The sequence below is a fragment of the Cyprinodon variegatus genome, unplaced genomic scaffold, assembly GCF_000732505.1.
Source record: "Cyprinodon variegatus isolate N-32 unplaced genomic scaffold, C_variegatus-1.0 Scaffold822, whole genome shotgun sequence".
NCBI lineage: Eukaryota > Metazoa > Chordata > Actinopteri > Cyprinodontiformes > Cyprinodontidae > Cyprinodon > Cyprinodon variegatus.
This window is the reverse complement of record NW_015151275.1, coordinates 147,331-161,511: the sequence shown is the minus strand read 5'-3', so window position 1 is coordinate 161,511 and position 14,181 is coordinate 147,331. Positions and strand designations below refer to the sequence as shown.

At 42.7% G+C, this 14,181-nt stretch overlaps 3 protein-coding genes across 3 annotated transcripts; 2 read left to right on the top strand and 1 right to left on the bottom strand.

Annotated features, from left to right (window-relative positions):
* The first annotated feature begins 869 nt into the window (after positions 1–869).
* mrpl49 (mitochondrial ribosomal protein L49) lies at positions 870–1,769 on the top strand. The gene has a single exon (XM_015396807.1). It carries the CDS (start codon positions 1,032–1,034, stop codon positions 1,596–1,598), a length of 567 nt encoding a protein of 188 aa, XP_015252293.1. The 5' UTR covers positions 870–1,031; the 3' UTR covers positions 1,599–1,769.
* A 299-nt stretch (positions 1,770–2,068) lies between these two features.
* On the bottom strand, positions 2,069–7,814 carry haus7 (HAUS augmin like complex subunit 7). The gene is made up of 9 exons (XM_015396806.1): positions 7,738–7,814; positions 4,677–4,792; positions 4,512–4,582; positions 4,364–4,425; positions 4,101–4,291; positions 3,632–3,731; positions 2,863–3,072; positions 2,620–2,731; positions 2,069–2,536 (listed from the first exon to the last, which is right to left on the bottom strand). The coding sequence occupies exons 1-9, from the start codon at positions 7,801–7,803 to the stop codon at positions 2,472–2,474; spliced, it is 993 nt and encodes a 330-aa protein (XP_015252292.1). The 5' UTR covers positions 7,804–7,814; the 3' UTR covers positions 2,069–2,471.
* A 2,260-nt stretch (positions 7,815–10,074) lies between these two features.
* Positions 10,075–12,348, top strand: las1l (LAS1-like, ribosome biogenesis factor). The gene has a single exon (XM_015396804.1). The coding sequence runs from the start codon at positions 10,231–10,233 to the stop codon at positions 11,908–11,910; it is 1,680 nt and encodes a 559-aa protein (XP_015252290.1). The 5' UTR covers positions 10,075–10,230; the 3' UTR covers positions 11,911–12,348.
* Positions 12,349–14,181: the final 1,833 nt, after the last annotated feature.

Genomic DNA, 14,181 nt, shown 5'->3' with positions numbered 1-14,181 from the left:
TCAGGATAACCTGAGCCACTCTAACTAGAAGCTTTTTAAAAAAGGAAAGTTTTAAGCCTAGCCTTAAAAGTCCCACTCATCCCATCATCCCCTCTGCCCATCAGCCATTCCAGGTGGATACTGAGGGATTTAATCTGGAATATGCCAGCTTATAAAAACTGTTCTCCTTTAAAATGGATCTTCACAAAGGAAATAAATCCCCCATCACATCTATCCCTCTGCAAAGTATTGGTGAGCAGTCAGCGCCTTCACTACTGGCCTAAAATCAGTCAGACACACTAACCTGTAATTCACTACCTAAATGTTAAGTTACTTTGTTCTAAATGTATTAATTTGTTCCAAACAATCCATTCATTTAATTTTATAGCGTTTATATTTGCTGCGTTGCTTTTGACCAATCAGATTTCAGCCTCTGTGTCAAGTCAAATCTGCCCAGGGCCTTTGGAGTCAGCAGTGCAACTGATGTTACCTTAAAGAGGAGGATCATTTATTTCTGGGTGGATCATCTCAATCAGTGGTCCTCCTAACTGTCAATCATTCTGGTGAGATGTTTACATACGGCCTTAAGTGCTCGTCCCATTAGCTATAATCTATCTATCTAGTAGGGCTGTAACTAATTTTTATTTTGCAAATCAATTAATCTGTAGATTACTTTTTTGATTAATAATCAAATAGCCAAAGTTTCCTTAAACAAACGTTTATCTTAAATGCAAAATGTTTACATATTATTTTCCATTTTAGGTGTAATTCCTGCTCTAAGTGGATCGTTCTGTCAGCTAAAGGAAGGTTTATAGTTTATTTCGTTGCTCTTTATTTTAACAGTGTAAGGACAATAAAATCTCTATAGCTGAGAGCAGTCAGTGCGGGATGGTTTATTGATAAATAATAAAATTATCCAATTTATTGTCCTAAGATACCGAAGAGATAACAGCAGTTGCTTCCCTCCAGGCCAGCAGGTGGCGGTAATCAGTTTATTGGTTCGCTGCCAGCAGCCAATAACTTCCGCTGTTCTTCATCTCAGCCTGTCCAAGATGGCGCTCCGCTGCGTCCTCCGGGACTTCGCCTCCTCCTCCAGGCCGTTCGGCTGCGTCCTCCGGGACTTGGCCTCCTCCTCCAGGCCGCTCACAGGAGCTCCTCTTCTCTCCAGCCGGACTCCGGCCGCCGGACTCCGGCCAGCATCCACCGCCGCTCCCCGGGGCGAACAGGGGGCCGTCGTGGAGTCCACGGAGGAATACCGGTTTGTGGAGCGGCTCATACCTCCGACACGGATACCCGATCCGCCTAAACACGTCGGAGCCGCGCCGTCCGGCTGGATCCCCCCGGCTGAATCGCCGCCTCATCTCCCCTACATGGTCCGCCGCTCCCGGATGCACAACATCCCAGTTTACAGCGAGCTGACCCACGGGAACCGCAAGATGACGCTGCTACGGAAGGTGGAGGGGGACATCTGGGCCCTGGAGAAGGACGTGAGGGAACACCTGAAAGGCGTGACGGGGAAGGAGCTGCCCACTCAGGTCAACGAGGTGACCATGACCCTGAAGGTCAAAGGTCACTATGAGCAGGAGCTGAAGGACTGGCTGCTCAGCAGAGGCTTCTGAGTGGACAGGAGGCAGACACCTGCTCACCACTGTTCACTATTGGTCACTATTCAAAGCAGCCCAAACTGCTGAGGAACATTTTCTATCCTAGATTTAAAGGATTGTTGCTTCACTTTGAACATATTTTTTGTTAAACCCTGAACATCAAACATGTTTGAATAAATTGGTTTAAGTCCCACAATGTTCAGGACTTTACTTTCTCGATCGATTAAAAACCTTTAGATTCCTCATTCCACACAAATATGAGGCGATATGAACACCAATCATAGATCCTTTAATTACAGCACTGAATCCGATCAATAACAGGAGCCATTGATGATTAACCTGCAGATGAAGAGACAGGATCTTCATCAGCGTGATGATGTCACAGCTTAGATATTTGATCAGGAAATCCTCATTTCTAATGTTTCTGGCAGCAGCTTATCTGAAATCCTGCAGTTCATTCATCCGTCAATCTAAATGCATCCAAACACATTTATACTCTTTATTTCAAACACAAAAATAATAGAAATTACAGTTCAGAGTGTAATACATAGTTTAGTTAACCTTTGTTTTAATCTTTAGGATCTAAGGTTTGGTGAAAGTCTTGATGTTTTTCTTTTGTTCAGTAATTAATGCTTCCAGAAATGAGCTGATGTTGGATCATTTCCATCCTGTTGGAGCAGAAATGACTTTCTGTATGTAGAAAAGCTGTTTGATGAGTCAGCAGTTTATGGTGACGACCTGATTGGTCGAGCGATCAGCTGGTGGATGAAGGCTTCTTTAGCTTAATGAGTTCAACCATTGACTTCTGTTCTGGAAGCTTCTGCAGCAGCGCCGCCATCATCATCATCATCATCCCCTCGGCGGTTTCATCGGTGAACAGCGATGACGTCATCGGGTGTCCAGCTGGGAGGCGATGTTCCCGATTCGCCGGGTTATTTCCTCCAACTGGTTGGCTGAGGAAGAGGAGGAAAAAGGGGAGGAGATTTGAACCACAGACAGACGGAGATGGAAGCAGATGGTTTAGTTGTTGACGTACGCAGCGTGTGCTTCTGTCCTCTGCTCCAGTAGCGAGCTTCAGTCTGTAGACGTTTCACCTCTTCGCTCACAGACTCAGAGGCTGCTGATGTTTCCTTCTGCATCTCCAGCTCCTAACCAATCATACGCAGGTTTAAAAGTCAGGCTTTCTGTGCTTTTGGGTCAGAACTAACAAATGCTGGAAGCAGTTTGGAATAATTTCTGGGTTTAATCATTTTAAGCAGATTTAAAAAGCAGGGAGTACCGTGTTGCAGACCATCAGCTTCTGGTGAACCCTCTGGAAGATGTCCGACTCTGAGCTGAAACTGGGCAGATCTCGGCCGCAGTAAACCCCGAGATCCGCCTCGTAAAGATGGCCGAAGGTCGTCATCTGCTGGTGCAGGTCGCCTGCTGCTAGCCGCAGCGAGCTGGAGGAGAAAGTCGGGTTTTTCTCCTCGGCGTTCAGGAAGTCACACTGAGGATGACAGACGGATCTACGATCAGCTCGGCTCCTCGACTGGAATGACAACTCTAATTTTATGCTTTTACTGGTCTTAGAAATAATTTTAATGCCATCAATAAGTACTTATGACTTTCAAATTTATTTATATATATATATATGCTTTAGGATAAACCGGAAGCAGTTCCACTCAGATCCAGTGGAACTGCTTCAGGAACCAGTTACTTCTGATTTATCTGACGAAATTGTTTTTAGAAACGTTTTTTGTTTTTTAATAAAACATTTTAAATGTCATGATAATCACATTTTATGAATTTTAATGTCAATTAAGGCTTAATTTAAAAAATAAAAATTTAAACCTGAGGAAGAGATTCACAGTTTAGGACTCAAAGCTGAACCTGGTTTTAAAAAGGAGCTAAAAACCAAACTGCTGCATGAACTAGATTTAAATATGAAGAAATCTTTAATCTGTTAAACGGTTTAATCTGTTAAACGGTTTAATCTGTTGAACGTTTCAGTATTTTGATTGTTAAATGTAACATCCAAGCGGACTGACTGTGCAGGAAGGACCCACCTTAGACTGCAGCAGCTCCAGTTCTGCCTGAGTGGACTGCAGCAGCTCAGAGACGTCTGGAAGCTCTCCTCTTGGCGATTCAGGAACTTCCTGCAAAGTTCTGCAATACAAGGAACCAGAAGCAAGAGGAGAAAATTTTAGACAGCCTCATTTAACATGAAGCCCCCTGGTTTAACAAACGGTAGGATAAACATTGCCTTTACACCAACTAATAGAACCAGGTTGAGTTTTTGAATGAGGAGCTGTGCAGCAATGAGGGCAGTGATAGAGAAAGGTTCTGGTTCAGAATGAAGCAGATTTAGTAAAACAATGAGCCGCCTGGTGATTCAGTATTCTGTGGAAGCATATTTAAACTGCCATTTTAAAGCCATCTGTGCCGCTTTGCTTAAAGCAAACAGCAGCAGCTCTGAGGTCTTCCTTTTATTTTGGTCTTTAAATCCATATCAGCTGATGAGGAGGGCAAACATACTCGATGTGCGCCGGCCAGGGGTCCAACGATGGCTGCAGCATCTGTCTGAGGCGCAGGGCGTTCTCAGCAGAAAAGAGCTCACTGAGAAGCGGCTCCACGTCGCCGCCGGGAGCCGCAGACGTCTTCCGACCGGGAATAAAAGACAGCAGCTGCTCCAGGAAGTGAAGCTGTCGCTGAGGGCTGGTCTGACCCTGGAAGAAACGCAGCCGTTCAGATGAGACCCTCAGCATGAAGTCAGAGCAGGCTGAGCGCTAGAACCTCACCCTGATCAGATCCAGCTCGTCTGCTCTGCACAGCAGCAGCTCCTGGCCCATCGCAGCCATTCCTGCTCGCAGCAAAGCAAAAACAAAAAGCAGCACCGATAAAAAGCCTGAAAGCTCAGAATCCATTTCCTCTGATGGACAAACTTACTTTTCTCTAAACTGTGGGGATCTTTTGACTCCGCTGACGATGCTTTGGTCGCTGCAAACTTTGGGCTGACTCTGAAAAGTGACGGTTTATAATAAGGCAGAGGAATTCCATGTTTTATTTAAAGCAGCAACGAGTGGTGCTGGAGCTGAGGGAGGAGGAACGCACCTGCAGCAGATCCATGCCAGGATGTCGGTGCGCAGGATGGACGGGCTGCACAGCAACTCCAGCTTGCTCTCCTCCTCTTGCAGGTACAGATCTTCCACCAACGGACACGACACAGCCTGAAAAACAAAGATGGCCGCTTTTACGACACAGCCTGAAAAACAAAGATGGCCGCCTTTACCACAGAGCCTGAAAAACAAAGATGGCCGCTTTAATTCCCCTTAGCAGCGACGTGGGAACGATTGCACTGAAATAATAGGGATTTATCCGTCCTGGTTTTTATTACGCAGGATTTACAAACTTTCTTATTTTATGTGATGATTTAGGGCTGAAACTATTAAAAGTATTTTTTATCCAAATGAAAGTTAAATATTTTAATCAACCTGAACTATAATGAAAAAACATCAAAGGGAAACGCCGTTTTTTTTTTTTTTTTTTTTTTTTTACATCGGCCCCTTGATTTTACATTATTACATCATGTTCTACTCACTTAAAACAAAGCGGAGCGTGTATGACGTCTTCCCCGCGCCCGAATAAAGTTGTGACAGGCAGCAGGGGGGGATTTACCATTAGGCAATACTAGGCAGCTGCTTAGGGCCCCAAGTTCCTGGGGGCCCCATAAAACTCTGTTTACATGTATGATTAATACAACTATTCCTTATTTGTGCACATTAATTATGTTTTTTGATAAAAATCCTTTAGCTAAAATGCCATCAGAACGCTGATAATATTAAGTGTGTCTCAGCCCCCCCCCCTTCAGTGTCCACCATATTGGATCAGTCCATTTGCTGCACATGTTCAGAAAGGTCCAAACAGACAGCAGCAAACCATTTGAGAACAAACCATGCAAAGAGCAGTGTTGCCAACTTAGCGCTTTAGTCGCTATATTTAGTCACTTTTCAGACCCCTCTAGCACTTTGATTTCTAAAAAGCTCCTAGCGCCAAATCTAGAGACTTTTTTCTGCTACTGGAGACTTTGGAGACAACATCTAAAAGCAGCGAACTCTGCTCTCCAGAGCGAGTAGATTGGTAACCCCGCCTCCTGCTCTCCTCTATCTTGTGTGCTGTCATGATTCATGCAGCTATTATTTCATCCAAATGAAAAATGGAGAACAGATAAGCAGATCATGGCTTGTCTACAGTGAAAAGAAGGACTGGGTTATTTACTTTGGCCTTTTTGGAAACACAGGAAGGAGCAATCAGCTAAGTGAGCTTAGTGCTTGGAAAAAATCTTTCATTCCTTTAGAGACAGCATGAAAAGTCAGCTGAGTACAAAACATAGAGAGGAAAACAAGAAGAAAAGGGACAAGAAGAGAGGGACACAACCTAGAACAGATAATGGATGTCTATTCTATTAACATTTCTCTATCTGGAGAATGGGGCTGTTTGAGGTGTTGTCTTCTCAATTCAGAGGGCCCCCTGCCTGTCTTTGCCTAGGGCCCCACATTTCCTAAAACTGCCCCTGGTTCCTAAATATCTGCCTTTTTAGGGTATATTTTGTACTAGGGTTGAATATGATGTTTGAGCAAACATTTAGAGTTTGAAAGAAAAATATTTGGAAAAGGAGGAAATTAGCTTGACTCTACTGTCTGTCAGATACTGACGAGTTTTTCCACCCAAAGGGCCCCACATTTCCTAAATCCGCCCCTGACAGGCAGCCGGGGCTACAGGCGGCTACGCTCTACCCCTTCTATTCATTCTAGCTAATCTGAATCGTTCAATTCCATTTGGAGAGCGAGATCATCTGTGGAAGCAGCACTAGACATCTTCGTCATACACGCTCCGCTTTGTTTTAAAAAAATATAAATGTAAAAAATATAAAGGTGGATGTGTGGGGGACAGTGATTCTCCTCCATGTTCTGAATGCTGGCGTACCATAAAGAATAAATGATGAACAGTTTAGTTTGTGCCTTCAAGTCGTTGCCCATAGGAAGACGTTACTGGATATAACCTAACGGAATATCTTCAGAATAGGGCTGGTCGATAATTCAATAATGATATATATTGATCGATAGACGTGTGGCGCAATAGAAAAAAACAGGGTCGATAAAAGTTCAATAAAGAAATGCTAGGTTAAAGGGTGAGTTGATTTTTTGGGGGGGTTTTGTTCTTGTTGAGTGGAGTTTGTTTACATGTTAGCCTAGTCCTACAATCTTTTAATTACCACAAGCTGGTGGTGTACTATTCCCACCCAAATAGGGTATTCTATTTATTTATTTGTTATATTTATTTTGGTCACTTTTCTGGTCACTTTAGTTTATTCTTTGTCAGTATTTAATAACATAACTCAGGTCTCTTAAGTTATTTTTCCTTAAAACAATTCTGTTATGGTTAAAAATGTTGGTTAAATAAAGATTTAATTGGAAGTCTGTGTTTGTGTTCTTTATTAAAATTAAATCATTTAGCAATATTATAAATAGTCCAGGCAGAGCTGCACATAAATTATGGTTTCAAATCTTTTCAATAATTATCGATATCGATCAATATGCATTTTCTTTTATCGATAAGCTTTTTTCTATATCGTCCAGCCCTACTTCAGAACGGCTCCAAATGACATTAAACTCATATGGGTGAGTAGAACATGATGGAATAACGTAAAATCAAGGGCCCAATTAAAAAAAAAATGGTGTTCCCCTTTAAAAGATCCAATTAATTCACTTAAAGCAGCACATCCATCACTGCCTAAACATCCCAGTTTATCTAAATCTTCTTTATGTCTTTTCTGCGGATTTAAATGTTTTCTTTCACTAACTGTTCATTTAACAGGTTCTGTGTTTGTTGTCCAGTGAAGGGAACAGACTTTTATAGCTCTATATATTTATATCTATATTGATCTAGATTTCACAGCTCAGAACTACAATAAACACAGCTGTTAATATTTCCAGTGTTTAAACATTATTTTTTACACTTTCAACAAATATCTTTTATTTTTAACATTAATCCAAACATGTAGTTTAAACTGATTCATAAACGGATATCAGCTCTTTTACTTTGCTAAATCTCACATCAACATCTCATCCAAACGATGCTGACCAACAAATAGTTTAATAAAACTTTATTTTACCTGTAATGAATCATAAACCCGCTGAGCAAAGCGCTGCTCTGTTAAACCACCCGCCATTTCCGCCATTTTTCTTCTTCTTCGTCGTTAGATTCTTTATGGGTTGGCTCGCAACGAAATGGTGCATTACCGCCACCAACTGGTATGGAGTGTGGATCTGAACGGCTACTACAGAGCAAAACAAAACCAAAATAAGATTCAGATCCTCTCAATCACATTTATTAATCTAACATTATGAAAAACAATTATATAACACGTTATTTAGTTCTTTCAAAGGATTTATATTAAATTCTCTCTTTTTTAAGATTTTGAACCAATTCCCTCCTTTTTCTTTCATACTTCTTAGAGTAAGTATGAAATTTCCTCCTGAATGAATACTTTCTATTGCAGCTTTAGAATCTGGATTTGTGGTCTAAATTATATTCTAAATTGTTTCAAGAAATGTTTTATTTTATTTTTTTTTACACAATATGATATAGATGTCTGAAATGGTGAAATATATTTGCTTTATGGAGACTGCCACTCATTAAGCCCCTTGAGGGTTTTTCGGCAGTTGTCCATCACATTTTCTTTTTTTGTGAAACATTATTCTGTTTTTATGTTTTTTTTGTGTAAATAAAAAAAAATAATAATAAAATCTGTGCAAATCACCGCCCTGTCCGGTCTAACCTCCTCCACCCACTGGAAACTTTCTGATGTGTATATAGATAAAAGGTCTGTTAATCTTTTGCATATATTAAACTCTGGAATGAATATCTCTATTCCCACATTTCCCTTTGAATTTTTTTTGAACCATCTGTGTAAATTTTTAAAAACTATAATACAATTGTCTAATATATTATTGTATTTTCAAGTCAACTTTTGTTTCTGGAAACAATCATGGTGGTACAGCACTGACTGGCTTATTTTTAGAGAATATCTCATATATTTTTGCCCATTCATTCACAGTCCAGTCATTGCCAGCCGTTCTTAATTATGCTTGCTTCCATTTCGGTCTTTCTTTTTCTGAGGCGTTGTCCAGGTCAGGAGCGGTGACCCTGCGGCATCCGGTGCTGGTTGCTGGGCCAGACTTTTCAGGTGTCAGAGAGGTCGGCTCGTTGCTTGGGGTCCTGTCCACCAGACTGACGCTGCGCTTTCTGAACGTCTGATAGAATTGATGACAGCTGGGGAAAGACGACTCCTACATCTGCACGTCACCTGCCTGACCAGAATGACCCGTACCTGGACGTTTTCATGGATCTGGACTTTGTGGAGGACAGCGGTTCCCTGCTGCAAAATGTTATCCCAAGAATGGAACTATGCAAGACGGACCCAAAAACACTGTACTATGTAGGCCTATATTCTATTTTAGTTTCTCATCAAACCATAGTCCTAAAAATGTTATACATTTTACTTGCTCTAATTCTTGGTTATATAATTTTAATTTTTAAGTCCTTGTTTTTTTTCAGAATAAATATCATTACTTTGTTTTTCCACAGAAAACTTCCATTCCCAGTGCAACGCCCATTTCAATTCCCGCCTTTCTTCTTCTCTGGGTTTTACTTTAAAATGAAGCAGCCATATTGACTCATTACCGCCGCCAGCTGGACTGGAGGGTGAACCGGAGTCTAAAGTCTTTTTGTTTTAAACAATAATCCTTCTTTGTTTTCACTCACATTAGCTCCAGATATTTTCAGCTGTTTAAATCATCAACCAGTGCAGCTTTCAGCTTCTTTTCTCTTTATGAAAACATCAGTTTTTCATTCAAACACTGAATTATTTAGCTTCACGATTATTCGCCTACTTCATTTTAACTAAACCCCAAATCATATTTATGTGGAAATATATATTTTTTAATCTTACTAAACAGCATGCAAACAAGTAAGTATATTTTGTATTGATTGTAGTGAATATTTTATAAAATGTATAAAAACCAAACTTCATGTAATTATGCTGCTTTAGGCTTGGACAGCAGAACAGACAACAGTTAAATTGTTTAAAGTATTATTATTTCATTATAATATGATATCTACTTGATGGGGGGGGGCGCTGTAAAACAAGTAAACCTCTTAAAAGTATTTTTGTAAAAAGAAAATAGTAAAGTATATTAGTACGTAGCATGTATTTAGTTTGAAAACATTTTGGTTCATTAGAAGTCAAAGTAATCTGTTTAAAGCACCATAAAAATTTAATTCATTTAATTCTTAAATATTTAATTTATTTGATTTTTGACTGAAATCAGCTCCTAGTTTCCTGATTAAAACCTGCTGCTGGCTCTGGGACCACGTTACCATGGCAACAGAAACAGGGGTTCCGCTCCGGCCACCAGGGGGCAGCAGCGCAGGAGCGGTTCACGCTGTGGAACGCAGAGATAATAGCTTAATGACGTCACTTCCGTAAGAAAACCAGCCTGACCGAGCAATATTCATGTGTTTGATGCCGCGGGGCTGAAATCCTCGCGGTTTATCTTCACGCGTGTCCGGGATCCGTGGGAAGGGAAGCTCCTCCGCCGCTGAGATGAAGAAGAGCAGCTCGGAGAAAAGGCGCCATGTTGTGGCGTGGATCACCAAGGCGGAGTGGGACCAGGTGCTGGACTACCTCTACTCCAAGGATCCCGCCCTGCAGAGGTTCGCGCTGCACAGGGTCTCTGCGTGGAAGGCCCGCTACGCCCACAGCACGCCCGTGGCCGTGGACTGCACGGCCGAACTGGTCCGGTGTCAGGTTCTGGAGCGGTCCGGTCAGCTGGGCGGGGATGAGCTGGTCCTCCTGTACGGGACGGCCCTGGTCCGGTTCGTTAACCTGATCACCGAGCGGAAGCAGGGCATGAAGGCCCAGCCTCTGAGGCGGCTGGCCGGGAGGCTGAACATCCCTGAGTGGGTGGTGGACCTGAGGCACGCGTTCACCCACAGGAAGCTGCCCACGCTCAGGTGGTGCAGGAAGGGCTGCAGGGTGGCGCTGGACTGGCTCCAGCAGGAGTACTGGTCCAGGCAGCTGGGAGGGGGGGCTGAGGAGGACTGGGAGGCCCAGTCTGATGGGGAGGAGGAGGAGGATGCTGAGAGGAGGCGGCAGGAGGAGCTGATGAGCAGGCAGAAGGAGATGGAGGTGTACAAGGCTGCCCGGGACCTGCTGGTGTCCTATGAGGAGGAGCGCTTCAAGACTCTGGACGGAGCCCAGGAGGAGCCGCCGCCATTCGCTGACCTCAGCTGGTTACTGGAGGAGATCAAGCAGGCGTCGCTGGAGTCCAGCCAGCTGCTGGTGGAGGTGCTGCTGGAGGACGGCTTCCTGGTTCCCACGGCCCAGCAGCTGGAAACCTTAGGCTGCGAGCCGCCCGAGAGCTCCGGCTCCTCGGAGCCCAGGATCCCCCCCGTCTTCCTCCGGTTCTGGCTCCCCCTGCTGAGGATGCTGCACTCCCCCTCCTTCATCCACCTGCTCCTGGAGAAGCTCCTCCTGGAGCTGAAGCTGCTGAGCGGCGGCCAGAATGAGCGGCGGCTGTTCTTCGTCTGCGCCTGGACCTCAGAGGTCATCCTCTGCAACAGCAACAAGTTCCAGTTCCGCTTTGAAAAGAAGACGCAGAAGAAGGCCCGGATGAAGGAGCGGATCTACGTGAACCGCATCCAGCTGCGGTGGCAGCAGCTGCTCTCTGCGTGTCTGGAGGCGCCCTGCGTCTACACGCCTCACCTGCTGCAGGTCATCCTGGATGACATGGAGCATCCGCTGCCTCAGGAAACCCAGCAGAAGCTGCTCCAGCTCTGCTCCATCTACACCCAGACGTCCAGCACGGAGCTCCGCCCCCCCAAGGAGCAGCAGCAGCAGCCAGTTTACACCCTGGAGAGTCTGCAGCAGCGCGGCCCTCTAAGGAGCAGCAGTGAGAGGAGCGAGGCCCCCGGCGACCCGAGAGGGGCCGAGGCCCTGGCTGAGAAGGCCAAGCTGCTCAGGGGTTCCCCCTGGCAGGTGTGCTTTGACAAGGTGCAGTGGAAGAACTTTCCTCTGGGGAAGGTTCCTGGGCAGCAGGAGGATCCATCCTGCCTCATGGCGGAAACCTATTCAGCGATGGCGGTCTCTGAGCAGCCCATGGAGCTGGAGGGCGGCAGGAAGCAGGCGGCCCCGGGGGCCTCTGGGCTCACTAGAACCGCAGAAGGTCTCCTCTGGACCCAGAGTGACGTCAGCAGACTGAAATCTGGACTCAAACTGTTTTGATCAGAGATGTGAAGCAAAAAAAGTCACTGTGGACCCCACAGACGACGAGTCAACAGACGCAGGCACCGTGGGGGCCACAGGCGCCATGGGGGCCACAGACGGCCATCACAATCAGACTTAGAGGAGGAGCCGCTGGTTAAAGCTGACGTCAGAAAAACTGTGGCGCTCTGCAGAACATGATTGATCAGAGCTTCAGGAGGCGACGTTAAACAGCCTCTGATTGGCTCCTTTTAGAGGAAACGTTTGTTTTCCATCCTTTCACTGCAACTAGATTTAGATTAAAACCCAAATAAAAACTGGTCCTTTGTTGTTTGTAATTTACTTTTGTTCTTTTATGTGGAATAAACTCTTTTTTTTTACATGAACTCTTTCATAGTGACTGTTTGAAGGTTCATCAGACCGCTGCGTAAATAAAGCTGAAAATCACAGAAAAGGAACTTTAATTTGTTTTAATAAAAACAAACTAAAGGAAAGTTTTAAAATATTAAGAGGATTCAATTTATTATTGTATAAAAATGGGAGACCTCAGTCCAGTTAGTTTACTATTATGATCCATGAGTTTACTAATATAAATGAATCTATCTGAAGGTTCAGAAATGATAATCTTACTTGGCAGATTAAGATTAAAACATATTACAGAATATAGATATTTTATAGATATTTGTTTTCCAGAGGAAATCTACTCGGGACATGAAACATGTTTTAGTGTCAAACTCTGTTCCTTTAAAACTCGTCTAAACAGCCGGCATCTCGTTAAGGAACCGTCAGCTCAGATTATTCAATAAATCCACGGGAATATGAAACTGTTGGCCGAACATTATGCCTGGATGGAGAAGATGTGACTAAATATAAAAAAATACATCAATATGTTTTCAGATCCTCTGAATTAGATCAGGGTTTGAGTTTCATTTCTTATTCCAGATTAAAATAAAGAGATTGATTTATAGAGGGAAACTAATACAATCCAAAAATCTAAATATAGTTTAATCAATTTTCCTTTAAATGTATTTTAAGTAAGACCGTTTTCCAACAGAATAAGATTGTTGAAACAGGAAAAGAACTTATTTTATTTCAAGTTTAAAGAATATAATTATTTTGAGATTTATTCTACTGGCAGATAATCTCAGATTAAGGACAAACATTAAAGAAAGTTTTATTTGTTTTAAATCCTGCAGATCAGCCATGCTGCCAGCATTAGATCAGCTGCAGGACGTCACGATGCTGCTAACCATTATTTTACTAATCCTTTAATCTTATCGATAATTTTTTTGATTAATCGAGTAATAATCCGATAGCCAATGGTTCCTCAAAGAAGACTTTTTACAAAAATCAAACCAGATGAAGCTAAAACCTTTTCCACTTGAGGAGTTCTGGATTATAGACCAGATTGACTGAAGGAATTTTTTTTTATATGAAATGCAAAATGTTTATATAATTTTTTACAATCTTGGTATAATTGCAGGCTGTCCTGATGTTCTGTTCAAGTTAGAGGAAAGGCTGGATGGAGCAGAATAGAGGTTAGAGATAATAACCAGGTTTCAGTTTGGAAATAGTGGATTTAATTTAATTATCAGTTAATTAATGTAAAACACAACGTAGAACAGAATACCAGGGAACAGCAGGATGGGATTTTTCCCTTTGAACAACAAACGTCATTTCTAAGTCTGCAAAGTCGATGCGATTAGCTGAGTTTCTTTAAATAGAAAACTTTTAACAATTATGTCTGGATGATTTGATTGAACTAACGATGGAAAGCTTTTTGCGGGCGGTTTCTTGGGGGCCCTTTAACTTTTTTTTCCTTTTTTGTTTTGTACAACTATTCCTTATTTGTGCACATTAATTATGTTTTTGATAAAAATCCTTTGGCTTAAATGCCATCAGAACGGTTATAATATGAAATAGTCGTATAGAGACCCAAACCAACAGTGGAGGAAGTGACCAGTTTAAAACTTGTGGAGGAGAGATTCAGCACGATTCATTCATTTATTGTTGAAAAGAAAGATTTTGTTCTTTTCATGGTAGAAGTGATCAACTGTGGTGCTCAGACGACAAGAAAAACCACCGAAAAAATCAAAATAATAGTGAAACCTGCAGAAAGTATCTTGAAGTTAGAAATTTAAACTGGGAAACAGTTGAAAGCATGATGGGAAAACCAGTAGGACCATCAGAGACTGCAGAGTGACGATAAGTTAAAGATAAATTAGAAATCATGAGGGTGAATGTGACGTCAATTTATTTTGTTGGGTAAATTAAACGTTTTTTTTTCTGGGG